The 15,881-nt window shown below is 44.3% G+C and overlaps 1 protein-coding gene across 1 annotated transcript in view; it reads left to right on the top strand.

Moving 5' to 3' along the window:
- Window positions 1–282: 282 nt before the first annotated feature.
- Window positions 283–15,881, top strand: part of RAD18 (RAD18 E3 ubiquitin protein ligase) — a gene marked incomplete at its 3' end in the record, with an annotated part of 59,069 nt that continues 43,470 nt past the window's right edge. Inside the window, exons 1-5 of the mRNA XM_082004785.1 lie at window positions 283–802; window positions 1,228–1,309; window positions 3,789–3,850; window positions 5,297–5,367; window positions 13,710–14,065. Of these exons, the coding sequence (XP_081860911.1) occupies window positions 743–802; window positions 1,228–1,309; window positions 3,789–3,850; window positions 5,297–5,367; window positions 13,710–14,065 (631 nt within the window). The 5' untranslated portion in view covers window positions 283–742. The remainder of the gene's footprint in view (window positions 803–1,227; window positions 1,310–3,788; window positions 3,851–5,296; window positions 5,368–13,709; window positions 14,066–15,881) is intronic.

Below are 15,881 nucleotides of genomic sequence, written 5' to 3' on the forward strand. Positions count from 1 at the left end.
TGAGAGTTTTGGCAGGCTACTCAGGCGTTCAGTACCGAGGCCTGCCGTGGGCTGGCACATCTCCCCAGCACCGCTCCCCACGGCCGTGGAAGGCAGTTCGGTGACCTGGACAGCCCCACTTGTGTCCGCGGCGGAGGGCAGCCGGCCCGCGCCTCAGGCCCCATGCAGGTTTTGTGTCCCCGCGTTGGTTTCCCTTCCCCTTCCCTTCCCTTTCTCCTTTCCTTTCTCCTTTCCTTTCCTTTCTTCCCTCCTTCCTTCCCTCCCCTTGCGAGCGGCCCAGGGCCTGGCCTCGCCGTGCTCAGGCCGCCGAGGGCCGCGGCGCTCGGCGGGGCCAAGGCTGCCCGCACAGCCGCGCAGGGAGGAGCCCTCGAAGGGCTTGTTGCCGGGATCTGGGACGGAGACCACTAGATTAACCGAAGCGGACTGGGGTGCGCTCTTGGGAAGCAAGCGGCACCGGTGCAGACGGGGCTGAGGCGCCAGCGGGCTCCGCCGCGGCCCGCCGAGACGCCTGGCCCTGGCCCCTGCCCGCGCGAAGGCAGCGCGGCCCCGGCCCCGACCCCGCCGGGGAGGCGGGGCAGCGGCGGGCCCCGCTGCCCGGACTACAGCTCCCGGCAGACGCGGCGCCGCCGGAAGCGCAGCGCGGTGGCGGCGCGCAGGGCTGAGCGCGGGGGATTTGGACTCGCTGCCGGTCAGGCCGGGCCGAGTTCGGGAGGGCGTGAGGCGAGGGCCGGGCCGGGCTGCCATGGCCTTGGCGCTGCCGGCGTCCGAGCCCCCGTGGCCGGTGAGCCTGTCCCCGCTGAAGGTGCGTGAGGCGAGACGCGGCAGTAGGGTGGGCGGGATAGCGAGATGGCGGCCGGGGAGCGTCCCGCGGGGCGGCCCGGCCTCAGGTGGAGCCGCGCCGGTACCGCAACCCCCTCTGCCCCGCCCGGTGCTCGCCTGGCGAGCGGCAGGCAGGGCGGGGCGGCCCTCCGTGCCCCTCCTCGGCAGCGGGCCGAAGGCCCGGCCCGGCCCGGCCCTCTCCTCCGGGCCCGCCGTGCCCCCGCGCGGGGCCGAGCGCCGGGGCCGCCGCTGCCCCGGCCGTAACGCCCTGGCGTCGCACCGCCCTCGGCCGGTGCGGGCGGTTTGCCTTAACCTGCGTTGGGTGAGGGCAGGCAGCGCGCTCGCCGGCCTGCGGCTCACCGGGGAGGTCCCACCGCGCTGTTGGGTGACCTCGGCTCTCCATTGCAGGCAGTGGATGACTTGTTGCGGTGTGGGATATGCTTCGATTACTTCAGCATTGCGATGATCATTCCCCAGTGTTCGCATAACTGTAAGTACGGCGTAAGGAGCGCGGTTACTTCTTGCACTGAAAGTGCTGCATGTAACTTCCTGGCTCCTGTGGGATTCATCCACATAGATGTGCCATTCATATTTCTTTCACATAATAAAAGCATCTGAAGATGGACATCTTCTCTAACATGGACATCTCCCCAGGTGGAGAGTTAATTGTGTCCCTGAGATTTCTTATACTTTGAGAGGATTGGATACTATGGCCTGGGCTGGGACAGCTGTATCTGAGTTTTCGTCCCGGCCTTGAATGGCCTCTTTAGACCCACAAAGCTGTGGCTGCCTGCGCCCGTGTGCCCTGCCTTTCAGGTGTGTGTCTGCACCTCTGTCTCACAAACTCGGCCCATTCCTGCTGAGGTGGTTGCCTGGTGGCCACGACTAGTGCACGAGGTGTTAAATGTGCTGCTCTCTTGAGGAACCCAAGCGGCTGGGACCAGCCAGGGGCTGGCAGACAGCGGTGGTTGAGGTTACCTCCGCCCTGTGTTCTGCTCCCTCCGCGGTGAGGGCGCTGCCCTCCAGCAAGGGATGGAGCTGGTGCTGGGAGCAGCCGCTGGGCCCGGCGAGCCTGCAGCGTGCTGAAGTTGGAGCCTTTATCCTAAGCACAGGTCAATGCGAGCACAGCCATGCCACCCTGGCCTGGGAACAGCATAGCTTTGATGGTGGGCAGGGGAACCTGGATCTTTCTGACTTATATGGAAGTGGCTATTGCTGTCGGAGGGAGCTCTTTTCTGTCATCCAGGATTTTCCTTTCTTTAAATCTGTATTGAAATTACTACTGTGCTTCCAGCTAAGCAGGTTTCAGAATTGCTTGCTCACATAAGAAAACACCTGTGGTCTTCGATGTATGGTGTGTAAATTGTGGCATTACTGACTTTTCTTGTGCCAAGCTTGTTTTATTCCTATTTCTTCTCACAACCTTGCTACTCCCAGTTTAACCTCAATAGAGATTGTTATTTGCTGGCAGTGACTTGTATGCTTTCACTCTGTTATTGTCGTTAAGCATACAGTGATGGTTGTCCGCTTAAATTCATAATTGGGATTCTCCTGTACACTGAAATACAGTGCTACAGCTGAGTCTTATAGCTACTTCAGCAGATACAGTTTTACAGCTAGGTGCAGTCTGTTGGTGCCGATGGAAGTGAACTTTGTGGCACCATTTAATTCTTGGCGCATCCATCGTCTACAGTAGACAGAGACCTATCTTGTTGCCCCAGGAACAGCAGGCTGAGACCTCAGCCGTGGTGGAGCTATTTCTCCCATAGGAAGACGAGGTGAATAGGAGAGAAGGGACTGGGGCCAGAGAATTGTGAGGCCGTTGTCTTCTCTGCACATGCCCAGAGCCAGCCCTAGGCACAGACGTTAAGACTAAGAGCTTACGTCATTTATTTCCTCAAACACGCTTCAGCTACCCTGGTTATGAGCAGTGATGGCTGCAAACATAGGTCAGCCCCATTGCTTACTGAAGGTCACTGGTTGTTGGATGTTGGCAGGCTAGATCTATAAGCTGATTCATATTCATTCAGTTAAAATTTATTTCTTTTTTTATAGATTCCTCCCCCCATATCACATCTTACTATATAATGTCATTTTGGAATATTTAGATGTATTTGCAGTTTCTAAGTGTTGAAGTAGTGCATTAATGCTCCTGCTGCTTTTCAGACTCCTTCACAGAGGGTCTTTGAAATGTATCTGCTTAGATAGCTGTTGCTAAATGTGTTAAGTGTTGAGACTCTGACCAAAAATGATCTAGTAAGTGAATGCCTGTTGCTGGAGAGTGATGAAATACTTCATAACTTGAAGTGGTTATGAAAGCTCATAGACAAGTAGTGAAAGAACAATTTTAGGAATTTACTGCAACAAAATTAAGCTTATAACATATTTCACCAAAGAGTCTACTGAAGCATCCTGTGATGATGATAAAACTGGCTTTTCCTGGGAAACATTTAAGCTGTCTCTCATTTAGCATTCCAGTGTTGTTTGCCATCCCTTTTAGCCTTTTCCCTCAACAACATGTTAGTATTGTTTTGGAAAGAGGAAGAAGCACCTGGGAAAAAGAGGGCGTAGAGAGGTTGTCTGGGGCTAGGCAGGAAGATGAAAGTGATCCAATGTTAAGTCATGTCAAAAAAAAAAAAGGGGGGGGGGTAGGGGAGTGAGCAGTGCAGACACACTGCTTTTAGTGGTGGTAGCAGACTAGGGTTTTCTTGTCTTGCGTTAAAGAAACAAGAAAACATCTGCTTTTGACAGGGACTGAGATTAAATGTTGAAAGATGCTTGCATAAAATACCGATTTTTTTTTTTTTTTTTTTTTTTTCCTTAATTCTGTGGAAAAATGGTGTATTTTCAATATTGGTGTATTGTGGAATAGTTTACATATATTGTACAAAAAGAAAATATACCAGTAAGGTTGTTGAACTGCATTTGGAAGAATGCCTGTTTAAAAACTACATATTTCCTTTTCCCAGATTGCTCCCTTTGTATACGCAAGTTTTTGTCCTATAAAACTCAGTGTCCAACATGCTGTGTGGTAAGTGTTTTTCTTTTCCTCAGCTTGTTTTTTGTTTGTTTTTTTGGCAAGTCTCAGGACCTTTTCCCTTTGAACTATGCTAAAGAATTAATTCTGGTCATATATTACCACCTTTCCTTTTGGTCAGCAGCTCTTTGGGCAAAGCGTGGTGCTCTTGCAACTGGAGTTCTGTTTCAGAGCTACTCTTCTGTCAGCATAGGCAGAAGTAGATGGAGCATCAAACCTGGGTTTTGGTTCAGAGCTGCGTATCCAGTCTGTCGCAAAACACTTAACATTTGTTAAAATACACCATCACCTCAAACGTGAGTGCTGAAGTTTAAGCACTTAAATTTTCTGTGATTGAGTGGCCTCACTTCATCTTTCAAGGAGTCTGTAGAAGTTTCCCCAGACCATTTAGACTTAAAACTCACTGCCTCTACCAGGTAGCCTTTTTGGGGATGAGAGGGCCACATTATGCACCAGGGAGAGGAGGCGTTTGCCGTGAGAATTAGGTTAAATGTGAAAAGCACTGTGGCAGGTTTGGCCTGCTTTGCAGGTGGGTGATTATTATGATCTGACTGAAGGCCTTTCTTAAAGAACACAGAATGCAATTTATTCTAGGCCTTAATCTAAGTTTTCATCTGGAGCCAACTGGGCTTTATTGAACTCCTAAAAATGGTAGGCTGCCTAAAAACAATGGATGGTGCTTCAGGAATACTGGCAAAATAGAAGTAATTTTCTTCTGTGTTTCTAAATCATGAACCAGCGTAGACTTTTTCAAGACTGAAAAACAGATCTATTTGTAGCTTTGCCAGTTTTTAAACGCTCAAATAAGTGTAGATACTTGATGTACATTTCTGGGGAGTACATTTTACTACTGCCTTCTTAAAAATCACAAGTATTGACATGAGCAAGACTAATAAAAGCTTTGTAAAAAAAGGGTGTCAGAGAGAGCGAGCCAGAGAGATAAAAAACAGAAATTGTTTAAAAAAATGAATTGAATGCACAAAGCCATCTCATAATTCATATTTTCATTCCATAATCACTCAAAAGATTAACATTTCCCTTCATCAGTTTTTATTTGTTGTTGCTTAAGGTTCTTATCATATTCATGGGATCCTTGGCTGGGTTTTCAAAATAATTAGAACCAGACTACAGTAAAGCATTGTTGGAGACTGGGTACATAGGATTTTGTTGCTTTAGCTTTATGCTTCATTTTTATCTATTACCTGTCATTTCCCAGACTTACAGTTTTCAGGCAGTTATTGTAGTTTAGGATATATTTCAGGAAAAAATGTTTACACTTCATGCATCTTCATTCATATAGCAGTTTAGTGGGGGGTGGTTGAAGCATAGATCCAAGAAACAAATTACTGATCACTTGAACATTTTCTAGGTACTTGTTTTCACTGCATTTGAATGTTGTGGGTTTTTTTCCTTCTCTTTCTTTCTTTCTTTTTTTAATAGGCAGTCTCGGAATCTGACCTGAAAAATAACCGGACACTAGATGAACTAGTAAAGAGCTTTAATTCTGCAAGGTACACTGCAACTTTATGAATGCTATCTCTGGTTTGGCAGCTAGAAGGGCAGATGTGGCTTATTTTGTGTGACCAGGGCAGAAGTCCTTGTAGAGAAGCAGTGCGAGGACTAAGTGAACAAATTGCGGTGTCACAGAAATGTCAAAGATGAATGTTTACTCTTTTGGAAAAATCGTACAATTTTGTGGCTGAAGGTTACTGTCCACTCAGGTGATGTGTTGGTTGTGTAAGCTTATTATGGTTTTGCTTCTGGTTAGCTGCTGTGTAAGTTAGTCTCTTCTGACATGTAGGAAGCCAAGCAGATGTGTCAGGACTCTACAGGGAAAGTAATGGTAATAAAGATTTACTTCCAAGGTCCTTCCTATGTGTGCCGGGGAAATTCTGAACAGAAGGATTTTGTTCGGTGGTAATAGTCAACTTACAAGAGAATTCTCTTGGTGAAGTCATTGGATGGGAAAAATGTAGGTATTGAGGGACAACAAATGGGAGTTTTCCTGGATACAAAAAGTAATGGAGTATTGTGCTTTCACCTGGTTTTCTTATCTACTTTTTCTGTTTGTTTTTAATTCATTTTTGATCTCCTCATCCCTTTGAAAGACAGGAACAACAGAATAAGCATAACTTGGTAAATGCTTACCACTGCAGATACATGAGATTTCTTGTATTATCTCTGTTTTCTTTTGGCTAGAAGCAGCTCTGTGACTTGCTAGGTATTTTGTAGGTGTTTATATGTCTATGGGAGACAAATATACTCTTTTTCTCTGAAATGAACTTGAAACTTGAAGTTTCCTTCGTGATAGGAAACAGTTCAGTTTATTGCTTTGTTTCTTGAGAGAGTTTCTCTGTGATGAAGATCTAATCTTCTGTATGACCACTATTAGATTGAATTGATTTTATTTGAAGAATTGAAATGATACAGTTCCATTATTTTAGCTTGAACTCTGTCTTTGGTGTTTCCTAGTGATAAATGGATTACTTTTTTTTTTTTAATTTTGTAGGGAACAAGTAGTGCTGACTTGGATCCATTACGATATTGAATCTTAAACGTTAATTTTTTTTGACTGCTTTAATGGATCAGTATAAATCTTACCGGTCAGAGTAGTTTAATAATCTTTCCTTTTGTGACTTGGAGTTCAATCAATTTCTGAATATAAAGCTAGATCAATAAGACAAAAACGGTTCTGCTGTCAGGTTGGGGGTGAGGTGGGAGAGAGCTGGGCCAAGCTTCTTTATGGATCTTGTTAAGAAATGCCCAACCACAAATGGCTTACTAAGGTAACTGCTTTAATAAGGCAGAGTAATAAAAGGAATATAGATAGCGAGTAAATCTTGCATCACTTCAGATGCTGGGCACCCCGCGTTCGTGCTTCTCTCAGCCTGGGATTGCGTTTACTCTGCAGATGGCCTCGAGTTCGAGGGGGTCACTACTTGCCTGGAGAGTGTTATGTGATAGGAGTATCATTAAAGCATAAGAGCATTGTTGGCTTCTGCCCTAGCGATGTTCATACAGGACAAATCTTCTGTCTCTCCTCCTCCATCCCCAACTCCTTTCTTTCATTTTGTCCCTCCCCAAAACAAATCCAAAGTCCAGGCGTTGATTTTTGAAATGTGCTAAGCTCTTCAAGTCCACCCTGACTTGACTTTGAGCCTCAGGTAGTTTAGCGTTTATGAAAATTAGGCCTTAAATCTTTTCAGTATTTCACAAAATTCAAACACATTTCTTAAGTCAGGCCTATAGGGAAAGAAAATGTTAATGTTGGCAGTACTTAAAGTAAAAGCTGTGCTCCAAGGTCAGTGTGTGCATGGAATGGAAATCATTCTAAATAGACCTGCGTGCTGATCCCATTTATTCTTCTGCTCAACATTTAGCTCATGCACAAGTGTTTGCAGAATTAGAGCCTTCACGTTCATTTGTGCTCAGTGAGTGTTGTCTGGGGAGTCCTGCTTCCTCCCAGGTTTCCCAGGAAAAGTGAAGATGTGTTGTTCATTATGTCCCATTAACATTATTTTCTGTGTGAAAGGGTAGAGGAGCGGTTTTGAATAGAGTTTAAGAGGTCTGAATTCACACTGCCCTGCCCTTGGGTTCAGGTGCACACAAAGATCCCGAGCAGTGAAGGAGTTCAGGGAGTGCATTGCTCTGATGAATTCCACCCATAGGCCCCTGGCAGGGCGAGAGCAGCCTTTGCTCAGCTTTCTCCTTGCTGCTTGTGCTGTGCCTTGCAGGAAGAATTTATCACTACCAAGTCAGGAGAGCAAGACAGGGAGTGCTTTTTGTGCCATCTTTATGAACAATATTTTTGTCGGTTGCAGTGAGGCCAGTGTCTTAAAAAATAATAAGTATAAAGTTTTAGGGTTGCTTTCAAATTGTAATTTCATTGTCCTCTAATAAAGAGATTATTTTGATGAAAATTGTCCCTTTATGCATTACCTAATTAGAAAATTTAGCAATAGAAATTAGAATTATACTTGCATAAGTAGAAAACTAGTCCTTGCTGAAAATGATCTGTGCTTTTTTTCATACATAGGGAAGAAAAATATATTTTTACTTCCAAGTTTGTAACTTAGTTTCTTCATCAGGGTTACCTGACAGCTAGTGAGTCAGAGGAATAGACACATTCACTCTGAGTGCTTGAGAGAAATAGCAGTACCTGATCTAATACACTGATGAAACTCCAGAAGGACTAGATGCAGAAGGAATTTCAAGGAGAGAAATTGTCCTTTAGTACAGTTAGGACTGTCCTGTGTAAGCTGTTCCTAGGAAGATTCACAACCCCATCTCTTCCCCAGAATTTATTTATGTGGAAGCACTAGGTTCCTACCTACTTTCTCTGCTCCATAGCTGCTTTGTCAAGGGAGAAGTGGATGGACTATAAAATGGGAACCAGGACCTCGATGAGGGAGGACCCTGGAAGTTTTTTTGTGGACCTTGCAGGTCTGAAGAAAAAAACCCAAGATGTTTATACTGTTATTAAAGCATGCCTGGCGGAGAGAGTTAAACTTCAGTGAAACTAAAAGCGGAACTCCCTGTCCTAACCCAAGCCACTGATTAAAGAGAATGGATCTCAAAGGAGGATTTGGGTAGTGGTTACAACAGTGTATGTTAGGACTCACTAACTTTTTGTCGATTCATCTTTCAGCCTTTAAAGGGTGCTGCTTGTGCACTTCCACTGGGGTTTGTCAGCTGCGATGCATTTACTGCTTTTGTGCCAGGAAGGCAAAATTGTGTCTGCTAAAACCTTTCAGAGCTGATAGTAGTCTGTGTTAAATTCTTGAGGGCATATAATAGACAATGTTGAAAACTGCATACAAAACACAGAGCTTTTTAAAAATGGTGTTGTCTGAGGTTTTCCAGTGGAATCGGTTTCTAGGTGAGCCGGACAATGTGGTGATGGTGGGGGTGGACTTCTCTGTTACTGGCAGGCTTTCTCCTGACTCTGCTATCTGTCGCTGAATGACAGATGAATCTTCCCGGATAGCCACGCTTGTCCGAAGCACTACAATAACAACTCTCAGAATTCCTGTGAATAACGAGAAATTTGAATAATTCACTTTCATGTTGAGGGAGGGAAGTGGTAGTTGATAAAGGTACTGTCAGATAGACCAGGGCTGTGCGAGGAGGGCTTGCAGTGCTCCAGCTCTTCCATCTGTGGTGCATCTGGGTGTGGGGTGCCGGTTGATGGGGCATTACGGTTTGGGGTGCCTGGGTGTGAGGTGCCAGTTGGTGGGGCACCATGGTTTGGGGTGCCTGGGTGTGGGGTGCCGGTTGGTGGGGCTCCAGGATGTGGAGTGCCTGGGTGTGGGGTGCCGGTTGGTGGGGCACCATGGTTTGGGGTGCCTGGGTGTGAGGTGCCGGTTGGTGGGGCTCCAGGGTGTGGAGTGCCTGGGTGTGGGGTGCCGGTTGCTGGGGTGCCTGGGTGTGGGGTGCTGGTTGGTGGGGCATCAGGGTTTGGGGTGCCTAGGTGTGGGGTGCTGGTGGGTGGGGTGCCTGGGTGTGGGGTGCTGGTTGGTGGGGCATCAGGGTTTGGGGTGCCTGGGTGTGGGGTGCTGGTTGCTGGGGTGCCTGGGTTTGGGGTGCCTGGGTGTGGGGTGCTGGTTGGTGGGGCATCAGGGTTTGGGGTGCCTGGGTGTGAGGTGCTGGTTGGTGGGGAGCAGGTCTGGCAGGGCCACTAGATGTCGTCACACAGCCAGTGAAGCCACTCAGCAGTCCCAAAATACTGCGTTCTGGGAAAAGCCAGTCTGGGACTTTTTTCTTCTCTTTTGAATTTAGTAATAATATTTTCTGTATTTTCCCACCAAAAAAAAAAAAAAGGGCATACAGAGGTTTCATGTGTGTTTTGGCAAACAAGTTTTCATATTCTCATCCTGGTGTTCTTTCCATTGATTCTGTGCCAAAATCAGATCCCTTCGGGAAGTCTACTCATAAGTCTTTATCCTTCAATACGAGGAAAAACTCTGTATGATTATTTGTAGACCAATGGTGTAATTAAAACAAACTTTATTATCAATTTAGTGTTAAGATAGGTTTAGGTTTTTGTATTGTTTTTCCAGTTTCTCTCTCTCTCTCTCTCTCTCTCTCTCTGTTTTATACCAGACCATATTTTATTGACACAGTCTTATTCCAGAATCTGAAATTTCTGTTCAGAAGATTTCTGTATTCTGTCTGCCTTCATGCAAATATTAACAAGTTGCCTTTGAAGTGAGATGGTCTTTTATGCGGGTAGTCTGTCTTGTCAGCTCTGGAGCAACTCTGCTGAGTTCAGAAGTTTATCTTTTCATACAGGACTCATTGCAAAAATGCTGAGCTTTGCACTCTGAGCCTTTTGCTCTGTGTCTGCTGCCTGCTTCTGCTGGGCATGGACCTGCCTTCCTCCCTCCAGCTCTGCCTTCAGCCTTTACCGGGATTGCTCAACTGCCCCTTGATGGGTTTGCAGTCTCTCAGGCCCAGGCTCACCTTCAAAGATGCATTTTGGCGTGCTAGCCTTCCTGACAGACAAATCGGGCTACTGAACTCTGCTTCGGAGAATTCGAGGTACTATAAGCTGTACTACTGTGATACTTCCTGAGAAAAAAATGTTGAGAAAAAGACATACAAATCATTCTGATGAAAAGATAAACAGATATGAAGTTTGACTTTGAGGAGTGTTGTCAGCTAGTGTGAATACATTGGGGAAAAGCATCTTAGCTAGTGAATATGTGTGGTGGAAAAATAAACAGATGTAGTTGGTGGTTACAAGTAGCAGAAGGTGTTACTTTGACAAGAGGAGGTGGTCTCAAAAGCAATTGAAAATACACTGAAAAGATGAGGGATAACAGTTGCATTCTCTAGATGAAGACAATGAATACAGGCAACTGGCTAATTGTTCAGATATTTTTGGCTGCATCATTCTTTATGAGAAAACTGAACTGACAGGATGCCAAATAATTGCATTTATGGATTTGTCTAATGTTTTCTGAGCCATGCAGAATTTAGCTTGCTGTAGCGTACGATGCTGGGCTTTTGTGTAAAAATGGTTGCTTAACAGCCAAAAGAATAATATGATAAGACTGTAAGTTGACTTTGATTAATTACTTTAATGGTAGGCTGCCTGTATGAAAACCTGAGGGAGCCTCAAGAAATAAACTCTTTTTTTTTTTACATAGCCAAAAGATAAATTCCGTGCTCAAAAAGGGGAAAAAGTATTTCTTAAGTAGTACATCTTTGGTACAACACCCAACTGCATCCCTCTGAGGGTTAAACTTTTCCTTAAGTGTATTAGGAATAAAAGGCAACTAATCTGTTTGCTGTTGAACCTGATGTTGAATATAACCATCTGAGATGTGACAAGTTCTCTGAGGCTATAGTTTGTTACCTTTAAGTTGAAGAATACTATGCATTTATCTGCAGTAAAATTAGATACTCTGCTAATTATTGCTGCTAATGGCCATGTTGAGCAGCAGTATGCTGTCAGACCTTTCTGATACTTCTGGATGAAATTTATCCCTTGTAAACAGCGAAGGTGAAGCAGGAGTGGGAGAGGGCTGTGTGAAGACACTCTGTTCATGTTCCCATTCACTAGCTCCTGAGTGAAGTTGATCCTACGCCAACAGTAGCTAGACCCCTCTGTGTCTGTGTCAGCTGGGGAATTAACCTCCTTAAAAACTTCCAGTCCATATCTAGGCATAAGCAGGCAGAAAAACATAGTTTTGCTGCCACACTTAATTGCACTTGTTTGCACTGCAGAAAGTCAGTGTCTTGGGATAGATGTGAATTGCCGCTGACAGATGGGGTCATTACATCCAGTAATTCAGGAAACTTAAACTTCAAATCGGGCTTCTGAATCTGCTTGAATATAACTAGTGCAGAGCGTTTGGTGTGCTGAGCTGGTGGTTCTGGTTGTTCACCAGGAACCTAACTTAAACTACTGTAATTGTGGGGTTACCTGGTGACTTACGTATCTTTTAAAAAAAAGTTGATATATACAGACTCTTCTTAATTAGTTGTCCTTCTTGGCATGAAAAATCTTTATTTTAAAAGACACAAACATTTTCCAAGTAGTTATCCAATGCTGAACTGTCTTCAGTGCAGCATGGATTGGAGAGATGGAGGCACAGGTGAGGTATACTGTGCCTTTTGGTATAGGGGCTCTTAGACTCCTCAGCATCCTCAGAAGCTATGCCTCTTCCCATCCCTCCCTCTTGTGTTACCCTGCTATAAAGCGGAAGGGACATCCTCCCTACCCTACTCAGGAAGTGGGGACAGAGTACCTCTAAGAGCCGAACCCATCTCCTCCATTCGTTGTTAGAGAGATGCCTCATTTCCTTTAAGGTTTTCCATGTTTTGTAAGCTGTCCCAGTTTGTCAGAGCTTGCAGATGGTAAAACTTTTTTTGTAATTGCCTTTTCATTGGGTAGGACTTCTGAGGATGCAGCAGGCTGGGGCTTGGCAGGTAGTGGCTGTGAGAAGGGCAGCAAGTCGGGGGGAAAGCTAAAGAACACCTGGGCGGCCGTGCAGCTTTGCACTCGTGGAGAGCTCAAGTGAATGGTGTGCAGGTTGCCAAGGGATGATGGAGCAATGAATTCAAGAGGAATAGGTTCACGACTGCTTGTGTACTTCTGCTGGCTGTTTCTGGCTGGATGATACGAAACTTGTGACCCTTGGGATGAGAAGGACTCTGGGCATAGTAGTGGGTAATAGTGGAACACGTGGTTTGCCTGTCGCTGACGTTAGTTGGGAAAGCTTTCCCTCCGCCTGCGATGATGCAGGAGTGAAAGTGAACCACAAGGTATGCCGGCAGTCCAGACAGCTGTGTTGCTATGCCGTCTCCCTGCCAAGAGCACAGTCTTTGGCTTAAATATCTTAGATTGATCTGTATAAAATACATGGTGAAATAAACAGGATCCTGCAAAAAACCCTGGGGTGGGGGTAAGAATAAAACATCTCTCTAAGATCTTTTGCAATTGCCCGAGTTAGGAAAACTGTGACTTTATAATTCTTCATATTACCTCAAAGCTAAAAGTACTAACGAAGCAGGCGGGATAATGATCCTTCTGCTGCTACTGTGTTCCTATCAATAAAATATAAGTTTATTTCTTTGAAAAAAGACTTATGTTTAACTTGCGTCTTGACATTTGCTAGCCCTGAGGAGGGTAGGGAGTACAAGTGGGGGGTAAAGCATGCGTAGATGGGTGGTAAACGTTCTGGTGGAGACTGAAGTGGGCTGCTCTAGAGGGTGGTTATGTTTTTCCCTTATTTTGTGTGAGAAAAGAATGGAGGGTTTGTGCTCTTTGGCCAATATCGATGAAGCGTGACAAATAGTTTGGGTTAGCTGACGCTAGATCTCAAGAGCTGACAAGCACGCAGTTATCTTTTGGTGGGTTTCTGTTCAGCTGGGTGGGCAGCGAGCTGCTGTACTAAGGAGACCGACAGTAAGGAGGGACAGAAGGAATATGGCAGCGTTTTCTGCTAAGCTGTTTGGTTTCAGGAACCTCTGTCATAGCTGGTACAGCGCTTGAAGTACTCTGACTTGAAAATGGTCGTCTGCCATCTTCAAGTAAGGGGGAAAACTTTTTGTTCTTTACTGTGTTCTGTGTGATATTTTGAGAGGCGTTTTATTACATTTGCAAAGTAGAATTTATTTTGTTTGAAAATCAGGAAGATAATTCTTTCATTCTATAGAGCACGGTTAGGCTCAGCTGGAGTGCTCTTGGTTTGTGTGGGCTAGCCAATTCCCAAATGCTGCGAGGGGGAGAGGGAGGAAGGAATGGAGGAAAAACTCCATCTGTTTTCGTTCTGGTTTCTTCTTGGAAAAAAGGCTAATACTGTTCAGTGTAGCTAACTGCATCTTGTCCTCTGGATGCTTCTAGAAAACAGCTGTTCCAGTTGGTCTTGGATACTCCACTGATTTCATCTCCACTGGCCTGTAGCAGGCATTCACCTGGCAAAGACCATGTTAGGAGTCCTGTTTCTTGCCCAGTTTTAAAAGAAGAGGTGCCAGTGATTGACAGTTTCTTGAGAAAGCAAAGAGTTTGCACCTTGACAAAAACAGATGGCCTGGCAGGAACAGATCAGAAGATTTTCAAAACTGCGGAACACCATAACCTTTCTAGCAGCTCTGCAGAGATTGATGGTAAAGACGATGAAGTGGGATCACAAGAGAGCCCTGAGTGCACCAGAAGTCATGAAAAGCCTTCTACATCTATGGTAAAAGTAGTCAAGAAAGGTGAGATGCTTTATTTTTGGTTTTGTCCTGTTCTGTTCCCCAAGTCCGTGATTGTGGTTGGCTGTATGCATTAGAGTACCTTCAGTACACGGCATTCATCTCATTTCTCTGCGTTGTTCTGATCTGCATTGGCATGTTCAAATGCTTCCCGTTTAACTGGGCTATGCTTCATTCAGATTACTGCTTATGCAGGACAGCTCTGCTTACAAGCATATTCTTGATGAGGAAGTTTGGGCTGATGCCAAGTAATTAAATGGAGTTCAACGCTTTTAGATTCCTTTGCTTTGAGTAACAACTCTAAAAAACAATAGTTGCACAACAGACTTACTCAGTAAAAAATGAAGTAATTTTCTCCTTCTCCTTAATGACTAGAGAGACAACATCGACATTCATTCTGCTTTCATATCCTTAAGTAACCAGAAGCAAGGTATTTTATAATGTGTTTGTTATTTGAGGGGTACACCCACAGTCAAAATGATCATGGTTTCAGTTTTGTTAATATTCCTATTCATACACTCTCCAGAAGAAAGTAATCTGCTTTATTCTTCTGTAATTCTACAGTGTTAAGATTAATTTATTTTGAAGCATGAAAATGCTCATTTATACTAATCAACTACAATAAAATGACAGAATCCTCTTAGTTTAGACATGATGGCATCCATGCTTTTGACCCAATTGAAAGCTTAAATTAAAATAAAAGACCATGTAGGAGTAAAACAGTGATTCTCATTAGTTCATATTTATCTGGTCTTTTGTTTAACAGTTTATTCAACTGGAACTCTGAAGTTCATATCTATTCTTTAGCTGGGTAAATACTGCTTAAAGATGTAATACACCCAGAAAAGTAGCTGTATGAAAATGGCATCAACTTAGCCAGAAGTTGTGTTTCCTAGTTTTATGCATCAGACTTACTTGTGTTAGTGATTTAAAACTCATATGAAACTTTACTGCTCATTTATTCTTGAGCAATTGAAATTTTCACTTGCTTACTGTTTTATGACCTTATTAAATTCTCGAGCATGCATTACCTTGGAATTATTTCCACAAATGCGAAGTAGTTGGTCAAACAATATAAATGAAATACTTGAAATGAGGCAATGCTGAAGTGGTTTTAGTAAGTATCATTTGTTCCTGGGTTAAGAATTGAAATGTTAACTTCAAATACAGTAATAGATTGCTCAGAACTATTGTGTTAATGTTATTGTCACAACTTTTTTTTTCTTTTTTTTTTTTTTTTTTAAAAAACCTTTGGCTATGTCATGTCATGGGAGTCAGGAATTGCAAAGCAGTGTTACCAGATAACTCAATTCCCACAACATTTCACAGCGTTTTTCATTGGTTGTTTTTTGTATGCAGGAAGTCAATTTTGATTTAAAAGACAAACCAAAAAACAACCTATCAAAAATAATACTCATACTGTTCCTTTAAAGTTAACTTCTTGTTTTTGACAGAATGTGACTGCTAAAGACAAATACTTTAAGTCTGTTTTTGACAGCCTTTACAGGTGATGTTTACAGGTGGTGCTTGAAAACATGATGCAAGAAGAATTCTGAGTTGGGGATGACCATGCTATAGGGTGTTTGTGGGCCTCTGAGCCCAAGTGACAAAATCTAGTTATCTGTACTAAGAAATGAGTATGAGGCATGGTTGGATGATAGGATTCCTGTGAGGCTGGGTTAACTCATGTATTGACAGTACTTGAGAGCCATCCGAGAACCACAGGTTTGGAACATTGTTCATATGAGTAAAGTATGTGCTATACTGTTTTATCAAAATGAAGCAGCTTCCTTTATTTAGGAGTGAAATACTGCAAAAG

The sequence above is a fragment of the Phaethon aethereus genome, assembly GCF_964289735.1.
Source record: "Phaethon aethereus genome assembly, chromosome: 11".
NCBI lineage: Eukaryota > Metazoa > Chordata > Aves > Phaethontiformes > Phaethontidae > Phaethon > Phaethon aethereus.